The sequence below is a fragment of the Maylandia zebra genome, linkage group LG17, assembly GCF_041146795.1.
Source record: "Maylandia zebra isolate NMK-2024a linkage group LG17, Mzebra_GT3a, whole genome shotgun sequence".
NCBI classification, from domain to species: Eukaryota; Metazoa; Chordata; class Actinopteri; order Cichliformes; family Cichlidae; genus Maylandia; species Maylandia zebra.
The window spans coordinates 19800792-19816171 of NC_135183.1; the positions used below are offsets into that span (position 1 = coordinate 19800792).

Sequence of the window (15380 nt, forward strand, 5' to 3'; positions counted from 1 at the left end):
TCTCTGGTTCTGTCTCCATGTGTTCACTTTATTTTGAATCACACCACAGCTCGCTAATTTTTGTAGGTTTCAGCCAACAAAAAGACATTTCAGCCGAGCTTTTCCATCTTGTGAGCTACCAAAGTCCTGCTTCCTGTCTGGGTTTAACATTAATATACAGCGATGTTTCTTCAGTGAGGACAGAGTGACTCATTCCATCTGACAGCAACATTTAAAAAAAACCCGACTGAAAAAACACATCACCTGATAAAATCCACCAACTCACCTTTATATAAATGTCGGCTGCTGCCTGCCTGTTCAGTGTTTCAAGCTAGTGAGTTAATGCCATTAAATACATTTTTTTTAACATAAGCAAGCCAGAGAGCAGTATTTATACAACAACGTGTTTTACAGGAAACAAGATTAAAGGAACAGAAACTTAGAATAGCTAGAATATATACGGTGGCCCTGAGAGGCCAAATGGACTGCAACTTAAGAAAACACCAGCAATAAGAAAAACGCTGCAAAAGCACACAAAACTCAACAGAAATAGGAAACACGACAACAAAAATGGTAAAAAAAAAAAAGAAAACAGAAATAGTAAAAAACACATGGAAAGTTTTTCTGGGGAGACAATAACCCGACGGACCAGTTGCAGGAACCCAAAACATGGTAGGCGTGTTTTATCATGATTCATATAATACTGACGACGGATTCTTAGGCTAATAGTTAGGCTAACACACTTATCTCTCATCTTTTCTTTCCTCACAAAACCAACAGATCCTTCACTTCTTTTCAGCAGGCAGGGCCTCCTTGGATAACGATGTCTAGTGATAATTGTCGAAACACCCGATGAATCCAAGGTCCACTACTGACGATGTGTCCCAAATTTTAACAATTTAGATCAGATCTCTAATCCCTGAACCTAACCAGGGAGGGAAAATGTCAGGTTAGCCTGGGTAAAAGAATGAGATTTGAGGCACACAACGATGTGTGCTGCTGGTAAAGTTGCTGGGCTGCTTTTCCTCATAACAGCCATCCCTCAAGATTTTCTCCATTAAAAGCAGTACATTGTCCGGGATTGTAACATCTAGTCCTTTACTGAATCAGTGTCTCTCAGCGCAATTCTTTCCATACTTTGGTTCCTGCAACTGGTCCGTTGTCTGGTAAATATATCCTAATTAAAAGCAAGAAAACACAAAACCAACTACATCAAAAACAAAAGCAGCTCCTGCAGCAGCAGTGGCTTAATTAATTAGTAATTTCATGATTAGTGTGTCTGCTTGACCTCCATGGAGGATGGTTATTAAATGGATTAATGTCAAACTGCTCCGTGTTGGCCAACATGTTTCCACCACACTGCTGCCACCATCATTTCAAAAACAAATTTAACACCAAACCATCAAAACCTGCAGTTCCTCTAACCATTTTAAATTAAAGACTTTATTGGAATTTAAAGAATGCATCTTTAATCTAAGAGAAAAAAATAATATTGAACATATTTTCCTCATTTCTTTGGCTCACTTGAGATTTAATAAGCTGTTTATGGCCCATGAATTAAAATCACTGAGACCACAGCTGACTGTTTTCACCATCTTAGTGATGGGGATGAATCTGCACGTAACACGTGAGGGTTGGATTTACTGCTTTATGGTCCTTTCTAGTACTAATAAGACCCTAAATTTAGATTTTTACTTCATAGACTTCTACACAGTGGGTGCAGAGGAGTCTCCCCCGGCTGCGCATTAGAAACAATGCAGGTTCAAAGTACTTGCTCATTCTTTAACATCACTGCATTTTTGTTGTTTCTCCTGGTCCTCAGACTCTGCTGGACCTCGGGGCATCTCCAGACTACAAGGACAGCAGAGGCCTCACTCCGCTCTATCACTCGGCCATGGTGGGCGGCGCCCCCTACTGCTGTGAGCTGCTGCTGCAGGACCACGCCACCATCGGTATGAGGGGTCTCATAGGACCGATCTGACGAATCATCTGATATGTTGTGGAGCTCTATTATTATGTATTTATTTTATTCATATTTTTGTGTTAAAAAAAAACACTTTAGCACTAAGAGTACTTGTTGTCATGGTTACAGGGATGACAGATGAGAACGGGTGGCAGGAAATCCATCAGGTGACACACACACAAACACACAATCAGGAAAATTACTTGCACTGATGGCAAGTTCAAGCCCTGTACAATTATGACTCTGTGTGTGTGCGTGTGTGTGTGTGCTTGTGTGTGTGGGCGCATGTGTGTGAGTTCAGGCATGTCGCTATGGCAACGTGCAGCACTTGGAGCACCTGCTGTTCTATGGCGCTGACATGAGTTCCCAGAATGCATCAGGAAACACTGCACTGCACCTCTGCGCTCTGTACAACCAGGTAACACACACACACACAAAGAGGTAATGCACATGTTGGTCATGTGATGGCGGCCTGTGGGTGTAATGTATGTTGTTAGTCACATTTTGGGGGTTTGGGGTTTTTTTCATTAGGATAGTTGTGCCCGAGTGTTGCTGTTCAGAGGAGCCAACAAGGACATCAAGAACTACAACAACCAGACGGCCTTTCAGGTAAACCAGTCAATCAATCAGCAGATCAATAAAAGAAGCCTTTAAAGTAAAAAAAAAAAAAAACCAAAGCAACCAGACAGCTTTTCACATGAAAATAAGTAAAAAAAAGATTATTACACTTTAAAATGAGCTTTTAGTTTCAAAAATTATAATCCAATAATTAATAAATAAAATAAAAACAACAACAAAGTCTTTTTTCTTAACCTTCTATTGAAGTAAAAAACAAATAAAATGATAAATAAATATCCAAAATAATCAATAAAAATCAAATAAAGACTAAATAAATAAGATAAACATAAAGAAATCTAATGAAAAAAACATTTCCGATACAATATTATACAATATTATAAAATAAGAAACATATATAGACCGTTTAAAAATACAAATAAAGGAACATTATGTGCCTTTAAGTAAAAAATATTTTTAGAATTATTTATTATTTTATTATTTATTTTTTAATTTATGTAATATAATATATAATTTAATATAATGCATTTATTATTTTTTTATTTCTGATAAATAAAAAAATGAAATACAAACAAGACTATATCTACCCTGCTCGACATAAAGACCAGGAAGTCAAAAAAACGTTAAAGTTAGAGCTACAGAAACAAAACACAGCAGTTACTGGAAAAAATAATTAGCCCACCAAAAACAGAAAGGAGCGCTTGTTTCAATGCCAGAAATGATACCACTGCATTTAACCATCAGCACATCTAATTATGTTAACATCTCAGCTTCACAGACACATTTGCAGTTCTGTGATTGGATGCCTGCTGCTATACTGGCTCTTTAGTTTCTCTTTAATCTTGTGCTTTCACGCCTCATGTTGTACCTGTGAGTTTTTATTATTTTCTAACCAGGAGACTTGTTGAAAGAGAATTTTACTTTGAAAATCCTGGAACTCTCTGGAAATCTCCGGAAATTATTTGCAACTTCAGAGATACAGAAATGTGAATCTGTTCAATCTGCTCCTGTGATGTTTCGTGTTTCAGGTGGAAACGAGATTAAAAAGCTGTGAGTTTAATTTTGAGCCCTACGGTTTGTGTGTTTTTATGACTCCTGGCTTGTGTGTGTGCAGGTGGCAATCATTGCCGGGAATTTTGATCTGGCAGAAATCATAAAAATCCACAAAACGTCTGACGTTGGTGAGTTTCAACACATTTAAATCGTGTGCGTGTGTCAATGTTAGCACAGTGGCTGGATATTAACTCTCTGTGTGTTTTTATGTGTGTGTGTGTTTGTATATATGCGTCCAAGTAGTTCCCTTCAGAGAAACTCCCTCCTATACCAAGCGCCGCCGCATGGGCTTGACCCGGACAACAGCTGGAAACGGCCTGTCATCTCCTCGCTCCCTGATTCGCTCAGCCAGTGACAATGCCTTGGAAAGCCCTGCCTCCTCACCTGGCCCCTCCCTTCAAAGCCTGGAGACGCACCACGACACGCACACACACTCGCTACGCCGACACACACGCCGACTCAGGTAATTATAAGTCATTAATGGTGCCTTTACACATGTAAAAGTTACCCATGAGATGTGCATGATTTCACCTAATACTAACAAGGATGCTGGCTTTGTGTTGCTGAAATAAGCAAGATCATCCCTGAAAATACATCTTCTGGTCAGCAGCACATGAGGCTCCAAAAGATGCTCCGGTGTAGCTCATTTATACATCTTTCAGCATTAATGGTGCCTTTACAGATGAGTTACCAGATTCCAGGTTCTCATTTTCTTCCTGAGTGGTCGTCAACAGGTTTCTCGCAAAACTACAACATCACAACAATGTGATTGGTTACTTGCAAGTCCTCAGACATATCCGTTATGCACGGAGATCTTTTGATCACATTATGAACTGTAGATTCATCCATCGTGTCGACTGCTTATCCAGTTCAATCCAGTTCCATTCCAGCATGTTACAGCTTTTCTAGGCGTTTCTGGTTTTTGACACAACTTTTTTGAAGCCGGTTGCAGGTTCAAATTGAGCATGTGTATATAACAGGTTTCTCAGTTTTACATTTAAAATGTTTTGTTTCATTTTCTCATAAAATGGTTTTTCAGTGATTTTATTTGAAAGTTGGTTACAAGATGTCCTTTAAGGTGTAGTCAAGCCAGTATCTCCTTTCTCACCTGCAGTCCAAGTGGGGGAGGTCATGTGGAGACCAGCCCTCCCTCCTCTCCTCCCCCGACCCCACAGATGAGGAAGAGGAGGCTGTATAGCGCCGTCCCGGGACGCACCTTCATCGCCACCCGGTCCCACGTCCCTCAGGGGACTGGAGAGATCCAGCTGCACCGAGGAGAGCGGGTCAAAGGTTTGACCAGGATAATGATTCTTATCGAAAGTGTAAATCAGGAGCTAAACAAACTCTAAATGTCTGACTTTTATAACTCAATAAGGATATATAACTATCACCAAAACAAAGGCCAAAGAATTAAGAATAAATAAACACTGAATACAAAACTTCCATAATCAGATTCAGACCTCACGTTATTTATTTATTTAAAAAACCTTTATATCTGCATAGTTCTACATTAATAATCCTCCATCACAATAATGAGCTCAAACAGAGGCAACGCATGTGTGAGGTGGTGATAATGAGTGTGTGCTGTGTTTACAGTTCTCTCTATCGGTGAAGGAGGATTCTGGGAAGGAAGCGTTAAAGGCCGAACCGGCTGGTTTCCTGCCGACTGTGTGGAAGAAGTCCAGATGAGACAATACGACCCAAGACTGGGTAAAAAAACACATCCACAGCAGGGTCAGGGTCTTCTCTGCGCCTAGAACATGCTGCTGTGCGTCACAGAGGGAAAGCAGCATTGTTTATATATCAGTACTTTAACTTTGCGTTCATTTACTCGACCATATGGGTAGCATCTGATGGGATATATTTAATAAATAATGTGCTATGTAACATACATATGTAACACATATGTTTCAGAGACGCGAGAGGACCGCACCAAGAGACTGTTCAGACACTACACTGTAGGATCCTACGACAACTACACCTCCTACAGGTAACACAGCACCACTAACACCATCTACAGGTAACACAGCACCACTAACACCATCTACAGGTAACACAGCACCACTACACCTCCTACAGGTAACACAGCACCACTAACACCATCTACAGGTAACACAGCACCACTACACCTCCTACAGGTAACACAGCACCACTAACACCATCTACAGGTAACACAGCACCACTACACCTCCTACAGGTAACACAGCACCACTACACCTCCTACAGGTAACACAGCACCACTACACCTCCTATAGGAACTCAATGGCAGGTTCGACTTTCTTCAGAATCAGGATCATCTTCATTAAAGTGGTTTTGTTTGCAGATTCTTCTGCTGCATGCATGAACATGTGACAGACCTAATGAGACAGGTGACCCTCTCAGGTGTAACCCGGTGATTCAGCAACCGTGGCTGTTTCAAACTATAGAGGAAATTTTTATGTTTAAGATGACGCTTGTTGATGTTTTCAGCTTTTCTGTCTCAGTTGCCGGAAAACAGACGCCAGGCTGGGGAAGAACTAATAAACATTTAGAGATGTTCATTTATGTGAATGTGAAGTTCTCCCTGATTCGTGTGTTATCAGTGTTTATGGCCTTTTTCAGTGAGCTGTTCATATAACACCATCACTAAGAGAGGGTGCAGGGTCTCCTGCTCTGGCTCTAACTGTGAGCTTTATCAAAAAGGAAAGTTTTTGATTCTGAAAGCAGAAAAAATGTCTGTCTTCTGAATCCAAACTTTGTCTGAGAGCCAACTATACTTAGATTTGAGCTCGGGTCACTGATGAAGAGGTCATGTTCAGCTGCTGTCCTTGCTGAGGCTTTTACAAAAAGTACCTTTATTAATAAATCATTCATTTCATGTCTGCAGAGCATTGAGAGCGTGGCTCAAAAAGCTGGTGGAGGACAGTTTAATGTTTTAACGATTATCACTTGTTCGTCGTCATCTGTAGTTATGCTTTAAAAGCAATTTCATTTCAAGTGGTTCAAACCTTGGAGGCGCAATAGAAGATGGAGGGATCTTTTGTGAGCCTCGTTTCTTTCTTCATGTTTCAGCGATTATGTGATCGAGGAGAAGACGGCCGTGCTGCAGAAGAGGGAGAGCGAAGGATTTGGCTTCGTCCTCAGAGGAGCTAAAGGTAGAAACCGAGGGACGGGTAGTGGAGTGGTGGGCGTTTGGAGGAAGAGGAGGAGAGATTAAAAAAAAAAAAAAAAAGCTCCTTGCTGTGTTTCATGACACCTACACAGTCCACAGAGTCTGGCTTCCTGTGGAAGCAGAATCACACTCCGTGGACTGAACCCTCGCTAGTCTGAGGTGGGAGGAGCTTCCCTAACTCACCGGCTCTCTCTTCATTTCCAGCTGAGACGCCCATCGAGGAGTTCGCTCCAACCCCGGCGTTTCCCGCCCTTCAGTACCTGGAGTCAGTTGACCAAGGGGGCGTGGCATGGAGGGCGGGGCTACGGACCGGAGACTTTCTCATTGAGGTACTAGCGGACTTCATTATATATTCAAGTAGACATCAGTCAGCTGACACATTTACTGACATTTTTTCATGTTTTTTTTTCAATACTTTATTTTGTTTCTTACTCATTTTATTTTTAACTTATTTTTTATTTTCATATTTTTTTGTTGGTTTATCATTCTCAAGCATATTTGTCATATGAGCACGCTCTGTGAACAGAAAAGAAAAGATTAAGATGGAAACTTGATATTTTCTGACCTCAGTTTTAACAGGTTTTTTTTAACTTTTTAATCACCTACAGGGACAAAAAGCTGTGAATCTTTGTGTTTGGGCCCGTGAAACATTTAAAGCATTATGACTTGAGTTGTTTGTCTTTTCTCCAGGTGAACGGTACCAACGTGGTGAAGGTGGGTCATCGGCAGGTCGTCTCTCTAATCCGGCAGGGAGGAAGTCGCCTCCTGATGAAAGTCGTCTCAGTTTCCAGGAAATCTGAAACCAACCTGATCAGGAAAAAAGGTAGAGCCACCTGCTGTCCAGTCTTAGTAAGATTAGATTTTATTGGTACACAACAGTGTACAGTGATTTAAAGCAAAGAAAGTCAATCTTTTCAGGCCTAAAAAGGACTACAATACAATAACTTAGGTGTCATATAAAGTGGGTTTTATTCAGTTCTGTTAACATTTAAATAAGAAAAATAAAAATGAACTGGGAAGAATAAAGTTTTATTTTAGTTTTACCCCCTTGTTTCAATAAATAATCAAAACAAATCAAGATGTAATTATAGATGTAACAGTCAAACCATTGTATAAATACAAGACGAAGTTCAAGTTTAGTTAGCGAGGAGGCAGCTGCACGTGCTCACTGGAGCTTCTGTGTATTTGACATGTCAGTGACATGACGGCTATCTGTGAACATGTGACTCTTTACAGGGAAACTTATCTCAGCGCTCTTTCTTTTTATAAGTGCTGTAGACCAAAATACCCCCACCCCCCAACACACACACACTGTGTACCACTAATATGCAATCTTGCCTTGTAGCACCGCCCCCTCCAAAACGAGCCCCCAGCACCTCCCTGACCCTGCGATCCAAGTCCATGACGGCTGACCTGGAGGAGATAGGTAAACACACACACACACACACACACACACACACAGTTAGACTGTAGCGGTGTGTGTTGCTGACCTTTGCTCTGTCTGCAGCCAGGAGGAGACGCTTCGGTGAGTCACATCGACCTCACGGTCATCGTGTTGTGACCCTGCGGTGACATTTGTCTTTGCAATCTGTTAGCATGATGTCGCAGTGATGTCATCAGCTGCATTTCCACCAGAGTCCAGGTTATTTCTGTGCAGACAGTTTTAACCAGACACAGTCGCACAGCAATGACACCAAGCTCTGAACATCCACTGGAACTCCAAATACCCGCCTTTGTGTAGTGACCGTGGACAGGTTGCTGGTGACTGAGTAATGGTTTAAAGATGAGGTGTCCGTCAGAGTCGCAGTCTGACAAATATTTAGCAGCCCACCCTGCAGTGCAGTGAAACACTGTTTGTCCCCTTCCTGATTTCTTAGGGGGTTTTGCATATTTGTCACACTTACATGTTTCGGGGATTTACGAACAAATTTAGCGCCTCTGACCACACACACAACCAAAAGATGAAGCCGTGCCTCCAAGTGACACTAATCCCCCAAATACTCAGAACATTAGCACGAACATAACTCCTCCCAGCCCAGATGGGGACTTTGTGAAACCCACAAAGTTAGTCACCTGGCCAGCCTTCATCGAAGCACAACAAAGCTGATTTTAAGGGCACAGGGTGGATGACAGAGGAGACAAGAAGGCACAGAGTTAGGATTTTGGGGAATTCAGGCCAACACTTTGGCCTAATTTTATCTCCTGGAATGTTAGGTGGAAAAGCAGCTGATGTTTTCCATTGATGTCGCGACTTTTCAGGGCTGTAGCTGAATCGAGTATAGCTTCTACAATTACACACAAACAGCACATGTTCGGTTTTTATTTGAGGCATCCATTTTTTTAAGGCATCATTGATATAAGTTCATCTACCCCCTGACCCCTGTTTTTCCCAAAAGGGGGGGGATGCTACAAAAAAATGATGCTTGAAAAACCTAAAAAAAAAAAAAAACAGTAACACTAAGTGCTTTTAAATTGAAACACCTTTTTTTGTCTATTTTGACACTTTTGAGAGTTGTTTTGCGTGAAGTCCTGCTGCAGCCCTGGTGACTGATGTTGTGATGTAGCTCTGATGTCATGATTTCGCCACAGTGTTTGTCACGCTGTTTGGAAACTTTCACAGTGGTGTGGTCGTGTACCGGATGCTTAATCATGTCTTGTTAGGAGTCTGTTCATGTTCCTTTTTGTCGCTCCAGAGAAACTGGATGAGATGTTGGCCGGAAGTCAACAGGAAGTCGTCTTGAGGGGCCGCCCATCAGATGACTTCAGGGCGGCGACGGTGAAGCAGAGGCCAACCAGCCGGCGTATCACACAGGCAGAGATCAATGTAAGACACGGGTTGAGCTAATGTGATAAACACATAGCAACCGTAGCGAGAGGATGATTTTTAATCAGAGATTCCTGAGTCGCAGGCTTTCACAGCTCAGTGTTTACCTGCACACAGACTAATCAGATTTTCTTCTCTCAAAGCCTTCAAGCCCCCATAACATCAAATAATAAACTAGAGATGGCACGATACCACTTTTTTATGTCCGATGCCGATATCATAAATTTGGATATCTGCCGATACCGATATAAATCCGATATAGCGTATTTTATAAACAATAAAATGTTTTTTTTAAATATCTTGCTGCATTTTGTATAAGTTCATACTCAAGTTTTAAAAAAAAACCAAAACTAAAGCGATTCTGTTATACACTACACCGAAAATATTTCATACATCAGCAATACTGACCAATCTAATAAACTTAAACCTACACTATCCTCCCTATTCTGGTATTTTAAAGAGTACTTAGTGGAAATATTAAACAACCTAACTAATAGGGTTGTCAACTCCAAATAAAAACCATAGGGAACCATCCCCAACCCTCTGCCTCATAATGCTTAACTGATGTAATTGACTGTAATTTAATGCAAGTGTAAAAAGAAAATGCACAGAAATCAATAATTTTTCTACAATAATTAAATAGATTCAACATCTTTCTTCAACAGAATTGCAGACTGCACAGATGGTACCTTCCCAAAGGAAAAAGTACTATAGCTTACTAGGTTATAAATTTAATTTCTATAAAATGTTCCTATATACAATAATGGATTTCTATAAATTTTACATCAGATGAAAACTTTGGTTGTAAGATTCAGATAATTATTTATTAAAAGTAGTGCTGTCAGCGTTAACCTCATTAAAATGATGTAATTTTAACAAGGTTAACGCTGACAGGACTAATTAAAAGCTAGACATGACAATTAGAAAGAAAAGTATGTCTTTGTGCCCTCCTTTCCCTGTTAATGCCCTATCGGCCCCCCTGGCAAAACTTTGCTAGACCCGCCCCTGCACAGTTACCAGCTGTCAGCTACATAGAAAAGGATCCTGGTGTAGAAAGTAATATTAAATAAATCCTAACAACAGCTTCTCAAGCTTAAACGTGCCGCTGTTGTTTATCCGCCTGTTTCCTCTTTCTGGCGTAAAGTGGGCGATAAACAAACAAGAGAGACGGGACTTGCGTCAGAAAAGCCGATCAGCTGATCATTGATTAGTTTCATGATTGAAGTAGCAGCAGGAGAGGGAGAGAGAGAGGCAGTCGCTCCCAGCATTCGCTGGGAATGCTTTACAGACATTCAGAGATGAACTTACACACTTGCTTTACTTCTCTGGGATACCTTTAAATGCCGGTTTGGAAGCAGTAGCGAGGCTCCAAATGCTCAACCAGTCCGCCAATAGGTCTCACACGCCACAGCCGCTCTATCGTGAGACGCATGCTCCTCCGATGTGTAAAGGTTATGAGCTGGGTTACGCTATGTGGCAAGTTTTGTGAGGTGCTTTTTTGATATTTAATGGATTGGATTACATTTTTTATTTCTCTCCGATATCCGATCCAGTAATTTAAGTCAGTATTGGACCGATACTGATACGTAATATCGAATCGGACCATCTCTATAATAAACAAGCATTTATTTTAGCTGAACTGGTCGCTACTTACTGGAAATAGATTTGGTCACGGTAAACATTTCAAAATCGGTGGAACGGTCTCTGTGCAGATCAGTCAAATATGGCTTGTTTGTAGCCGGGTTCATGCTCAGAGGTATTGCTAAACAGGCACAGGTCAGGCACCTGAATGTCAGTAGCAGAATAATCTGTTTGGCATTGCCAGAGAGAGATGGTGGATGGTAAAAAGAAAAACATTGTGACTAATAAGTATTTCTGTCCAAAGACTGATTTGAACACTTTTGCTGAGAAAGGGGAAAACACCTGTACTTTAAAGGATGTGGTTGAGATCACAGACACCATAAGAATACTTACTCGTTGGGGTTGTTACTTTTCTTAAAAGTACCAAGTATTTAAGCATTTAAGCAACACATTTATTTAAGAGTATAAGCAGCTGACTGAGAAACCCTGGGTTGATTTATTGAGCCAATAACCACCTTTGTTTGAACATTTACCCTGGTTGCCCAGGAAAATAAACTGGGTTTATTTACTTCATGGCAGTACTGACTTCATATGTAAAAAGTACATAGTTGTTAGCATAGAAAAGCAAATAAATATCTTAACTCTTGGATTTTTGACAAAATCTTTGTGTTGTTTGTGTCTGTAGTCGCTGTTTGAGCGTCAGGGTCTGGTGCCCCCTTCAGCTCCAGAGAAGAGCACCATGCCTTTACCCAGAGGGATGTCCAGAACCAAGAGTTTTGGTGAGAAATGTGGCATTACACCAAACTATCTCATAGGCTCACATTTTGTAAAATATGTCACTGGCTGAGCATAAGAGTACCGGAAATAGGAAAGTCGAGGCATCATTGGCTTCCCATTTTATGACCCAAGAAGAAAGCCAAATCATCATAGTGCTGCTGTAATAGGCAGACTGGTTTCAAGCTAGCTAACACCACAGATAACTTTATACCAAGAACTTTAATTCATTGATCCAATGCAGACATAAGATCTCTTCGTAAGACCAATCGGTGTGGTCGATTTATTTTGACATCTCATTGTTACTACAACAGGCACACCGGACGACGACAGAATCACAGCTCTGATCAATGAAAGTCGGTTTCCACGGAGCTCTTCGCTGACAGACAGCTTCATCCCTCCTCCTCCTCAGACAGCACCGCCTCCTCCACCCTCTGCATCCTCTACCTCCTCGCTCTTCATACTCGACTCTGGCCCTCCTCCCTCTTTTCTCCCTCCTCCTCCTCCAGCACGAGGAGATGGACTGACCCGCTCTAGTTTCAAGCCAGGGGCAGAGCCAAGGCTTCAGGAGCTTTCAGATTCACCAACGAGGAGCCACACCCACGCCGAGCGGCAGAGGAAAGCAAGGTCCATGATCATCCTGCAGGACACGCCTCCACCACTGCAGCCTGATGCTCACGGTGCCCCTGCTACTCACACACTTCACACCGCCACACACACCGCCACACACACGCTTCACACCGCGACACACACATCTACGCTATCTCTGCACAGCACTAGCCCCGCCCTTGGCCACTCACCTCTGTCGCGACGTCGGGGAAGAGCAATAGAAAACCCCTATGCTAATGTGGGACAACAGGCTCCGCCTACCAAACCCCAGAGGAGGAAGTCACCATTACTGAAACAACTTCCTGTTGAAGAGCAGGGTTAGCATTTTTCTGTCTGATGTCTGTGGCATGTTTGTCTCAACCCTAAGTGCATGATTGGATATGTTGTTCAGAGAACCATGACTCGTGTTTGCTTATTTTTTAAATATATTTAAAATAAAATTAGGCTGAGACACCAAAACAAAAGAAAAATAGACTCCTAATATTTACATTTTCCAGGTCTTGGGATCAAAGATCACGATTCATCCAAAGAAGGAGGTGGACCCAGCAGCCCCAGCAGGGCTGAGCTGTACCAGCAGCAGGTTCTTTCAGAGCGTGCTCGAGTTCAGGGTCGCCGGTCGTCTCTCTTCTTGTCAGTGGAGGGAGCGGGGTCCGAAAATCAGGCACCGCCTCTTCTGACGCAGAGCCACTCGATGGATGACCTCGGCGAGCTTCCCCCTCCAGCTCCGGTCCTGTCACCTTCACCGACGCCTCATACCTTCCTCCACCCACTGACAGGGAAACCTCTAGGTCTGTCTGACAGCACAGAGTTAATGAATGTTCTCAATGAGAATCAGGCTGCCACATTTTGTATGGGTTAATAACAATAATCACCTCTGGAAAAGTTAGTTTTATTCAATTCAAGCTTAGAATAGAAAAGAATAGTAGAGCCTTGAAGTGCTTGACAGATCAAAAGGGGTATACAGGTAAAACCTTGCGGTACCGGTGAAGAAAATAAATAAAAAATAGAGATTTTAAAACTAAGGAGGTATTCCGCAAAACACTAGTGGGGAACAACCCAGGCCAGAAAAAGTGTTAAGGCTGAAGAAGGTATCAGACAAGATCTTAATGTTCTCCACGTAGTAGAAGAACACTTTACAAAATAAAACACAACCTAGAACACAGGGTTGAGGCTCTCAACAAAACATGAAATGGCCAGACAAAGTAAAGGCATTAAGACTGAGGGCAGACAGGGCCTTTGTGTACTGTGCATAGTAGAAGGCAACTCAAAAGAAAACCACTTTACAGAATATAACAGGACCCGGGACAGAGCTAGCGACTTCAGAAAACATAAGATAGAATATTAAGAGATATTGCAAAACAAAACACAACCTAGGTAAGATCCTAGACCTTGACAATATACTGAACCTTGGAATTCAAGTTTTTGTCTGGATGGATTTTTATTCTCACTTGTGTTGTTTGTCTTCAGACCCGTCCTCTCCACTCGCCCTGGCACTTGCTGCAAGAGAACGAGCGCTCACCGCCCGCACACCGAGCCCTGAGCCTCGAACTAAACACGCTTCTGGCTCCACCACACCAATCCCCACCCCGGCTGCCAGTCCTGAGGGCAGACACAAGCGAACGCCCATCACCACCCCACAAAGCAGTCCTGAGCCACGATCCAAGCGCACCACTCCTCAGACAAGCCCTGAGCAGCGGACCAAACGCACCACTCCCCAAACGAGTCCTGAGTTAAGGCATAAACGCATAACCCCACCCCTTTTCCCAGATGGACAAGTTGAGCGCCCAGAAACAGAGGGAGGAGTGACATCACCTGCCGCACCCTCCCCTGAGCGCTGGAGACCCTCCCCTTTGCCACCACTGGCCAATGAGGCTCATTCTCCTCTGATTGATAGACGTAGAAGCCTCACAGTTGGCAGTTCAGAGGAGGAGGGAGGGGCTTACACAGTGACACTCCCACCTGCCTTGTTATCATCCAGCGATGAGGAAACTAGGGAGGAGCTGCGTAGAATTGGTCTGGTGACTCCCCCTCCTGGCTTTAGCAGCCCTCCTGCTGCTCCTCCCCCATCCTCTCTCACCTTGTTGCCACGACGAGGTGGAGAGGGAGGGGGAGGAGAGAGTGGTCCTGAATCTTTGGGTAGACGAGGAGATGAGGAGGAAGGAGGTGATGAAAGGCTTCATGACAGCTCGTCTTCCCCAAGCTCCCTTCCACCCTCCATCACCCTGGCTTCTCCTCCTGCTCCATCTTCCCCATCTTCCCCACCCGCTACTCACCCATCTCCTTCATCCGCCGCCGTTTCCCCATCAGGTTTGAAGCCTCGCCTTCGTTCACCTATCGGTCGAGGACGTTCTGCACTCCGGGACCCCCTATTAAAGCAGTCGTCAGACAGTGAGCTCCTCCCATCTGCTGCATCATCATCCTCCCCCTCCTCCCCACTTTGCTCCTCTCCCACCAGTGGCGGAGGCCGACAGCCACGCTATTTGTTTCAAAGGAGGTCTAAGTTGTGGGGGGGTGGGGATCAAGATCGACGGGGCCTCAGTCCAGAGGAAGGGGGGGGGCGTCCAGCAGCCTTGGGAGGCCAGGGATCCGGCTCAGCTGTGGATCTAACAAGCCGGTCAGCTTCTGCACTAGAGCTAAGCGGCAGAGCGGGGTCTGGACTGGATCTAGCCAATCGGCTACAGCTGCTCAACAAAGATAGCCACTCTCTGGGGGAGGAGCCAAGCCCCCTCGATCCAGGTCGAAGGTCACCAGTAGGAGGTGCCAGGTACATCAAATATTGTAAATACTGGTGTGGTGTGCTGTTGATCTGGCAGTCATGCAGTGTGTTTGCTTGAGTAGATGTTTTGTAACAGTCTGTTATTTGTATTGTT

At 43.3% G+C, this 15380-nt stretch overlaps 1 protein-coding gene across 8 annotated transcripts in view; it reads left to right on the forward strand.

Moving 5' to 3' along the window:
* shank3b (SH3 and multiple ankyrin repeat domains 3b) overlaps positions 1–15380 on the forward strand; it is a 68931-nt gene that overhangs the window by 44031 nt on the left and 9520 nt on the right. For 4 of the 8 annotated variants that reach the window (XM_076875424.1, XM_076875427.1, XM_076875428.1 and 1 more), the window contains 19 exons: positions 1802–1931; positions 2072–2109; positions 2244–2360; positions 2474–2551; positions 3633–3699; positions 3812–4034; positions 4686–4861; positions 5168–5281; positions 5486–5561; positions 6623–6705; positions 6927–7051; positions 7413–7545; positions 8068–8148; positions 8230–8247; positions 9416–9546; positions 11813–11906; positions 12216–12827; positions 13008–13298; positions 13978–15274. In XM_076875424.1, coding sequence (XP_076731539.1) covers positions 1802–1931; positions 2072–2109; positions 2244–2360; positions 2474–2551; positions 3633–3699; positions 3812–4034; positions 4686–4861; positions 5168–5281; positions 5486–5561; positions 6623–6705; positions 6927–7051; positions 7413–7545; positions 8068–8148; positions 8230–8247; positions 9416–9546; positions 11813–11906; positions 12216–12827; positions 13008–13298; positions 13978–15274 — 3884 coding nt within the window. The remainder of the gene's footprint in view (positions 1–1801; positions 1932–2071; positions 2110–2243; positions 2361–2473; positions 2552–3632; positions 3700–3811; positions 4035–4685; positions 4862–5167; positions 5282–5485; positions 5562–6622; positions 6706–6926; positions 7052–7412; positions 7546–8067; positions 8149–8229; positions 8248–9415; positions 9547–11812; positions 11907–12215; positions 12828–13007; positions 13299–13977; positions 15275–15380) is intronic. The other 4 variants (XM_076875429.1, XM_076875425.1, XM_076875426.1 and 1 more) reach the window with 4 other exon arrangements.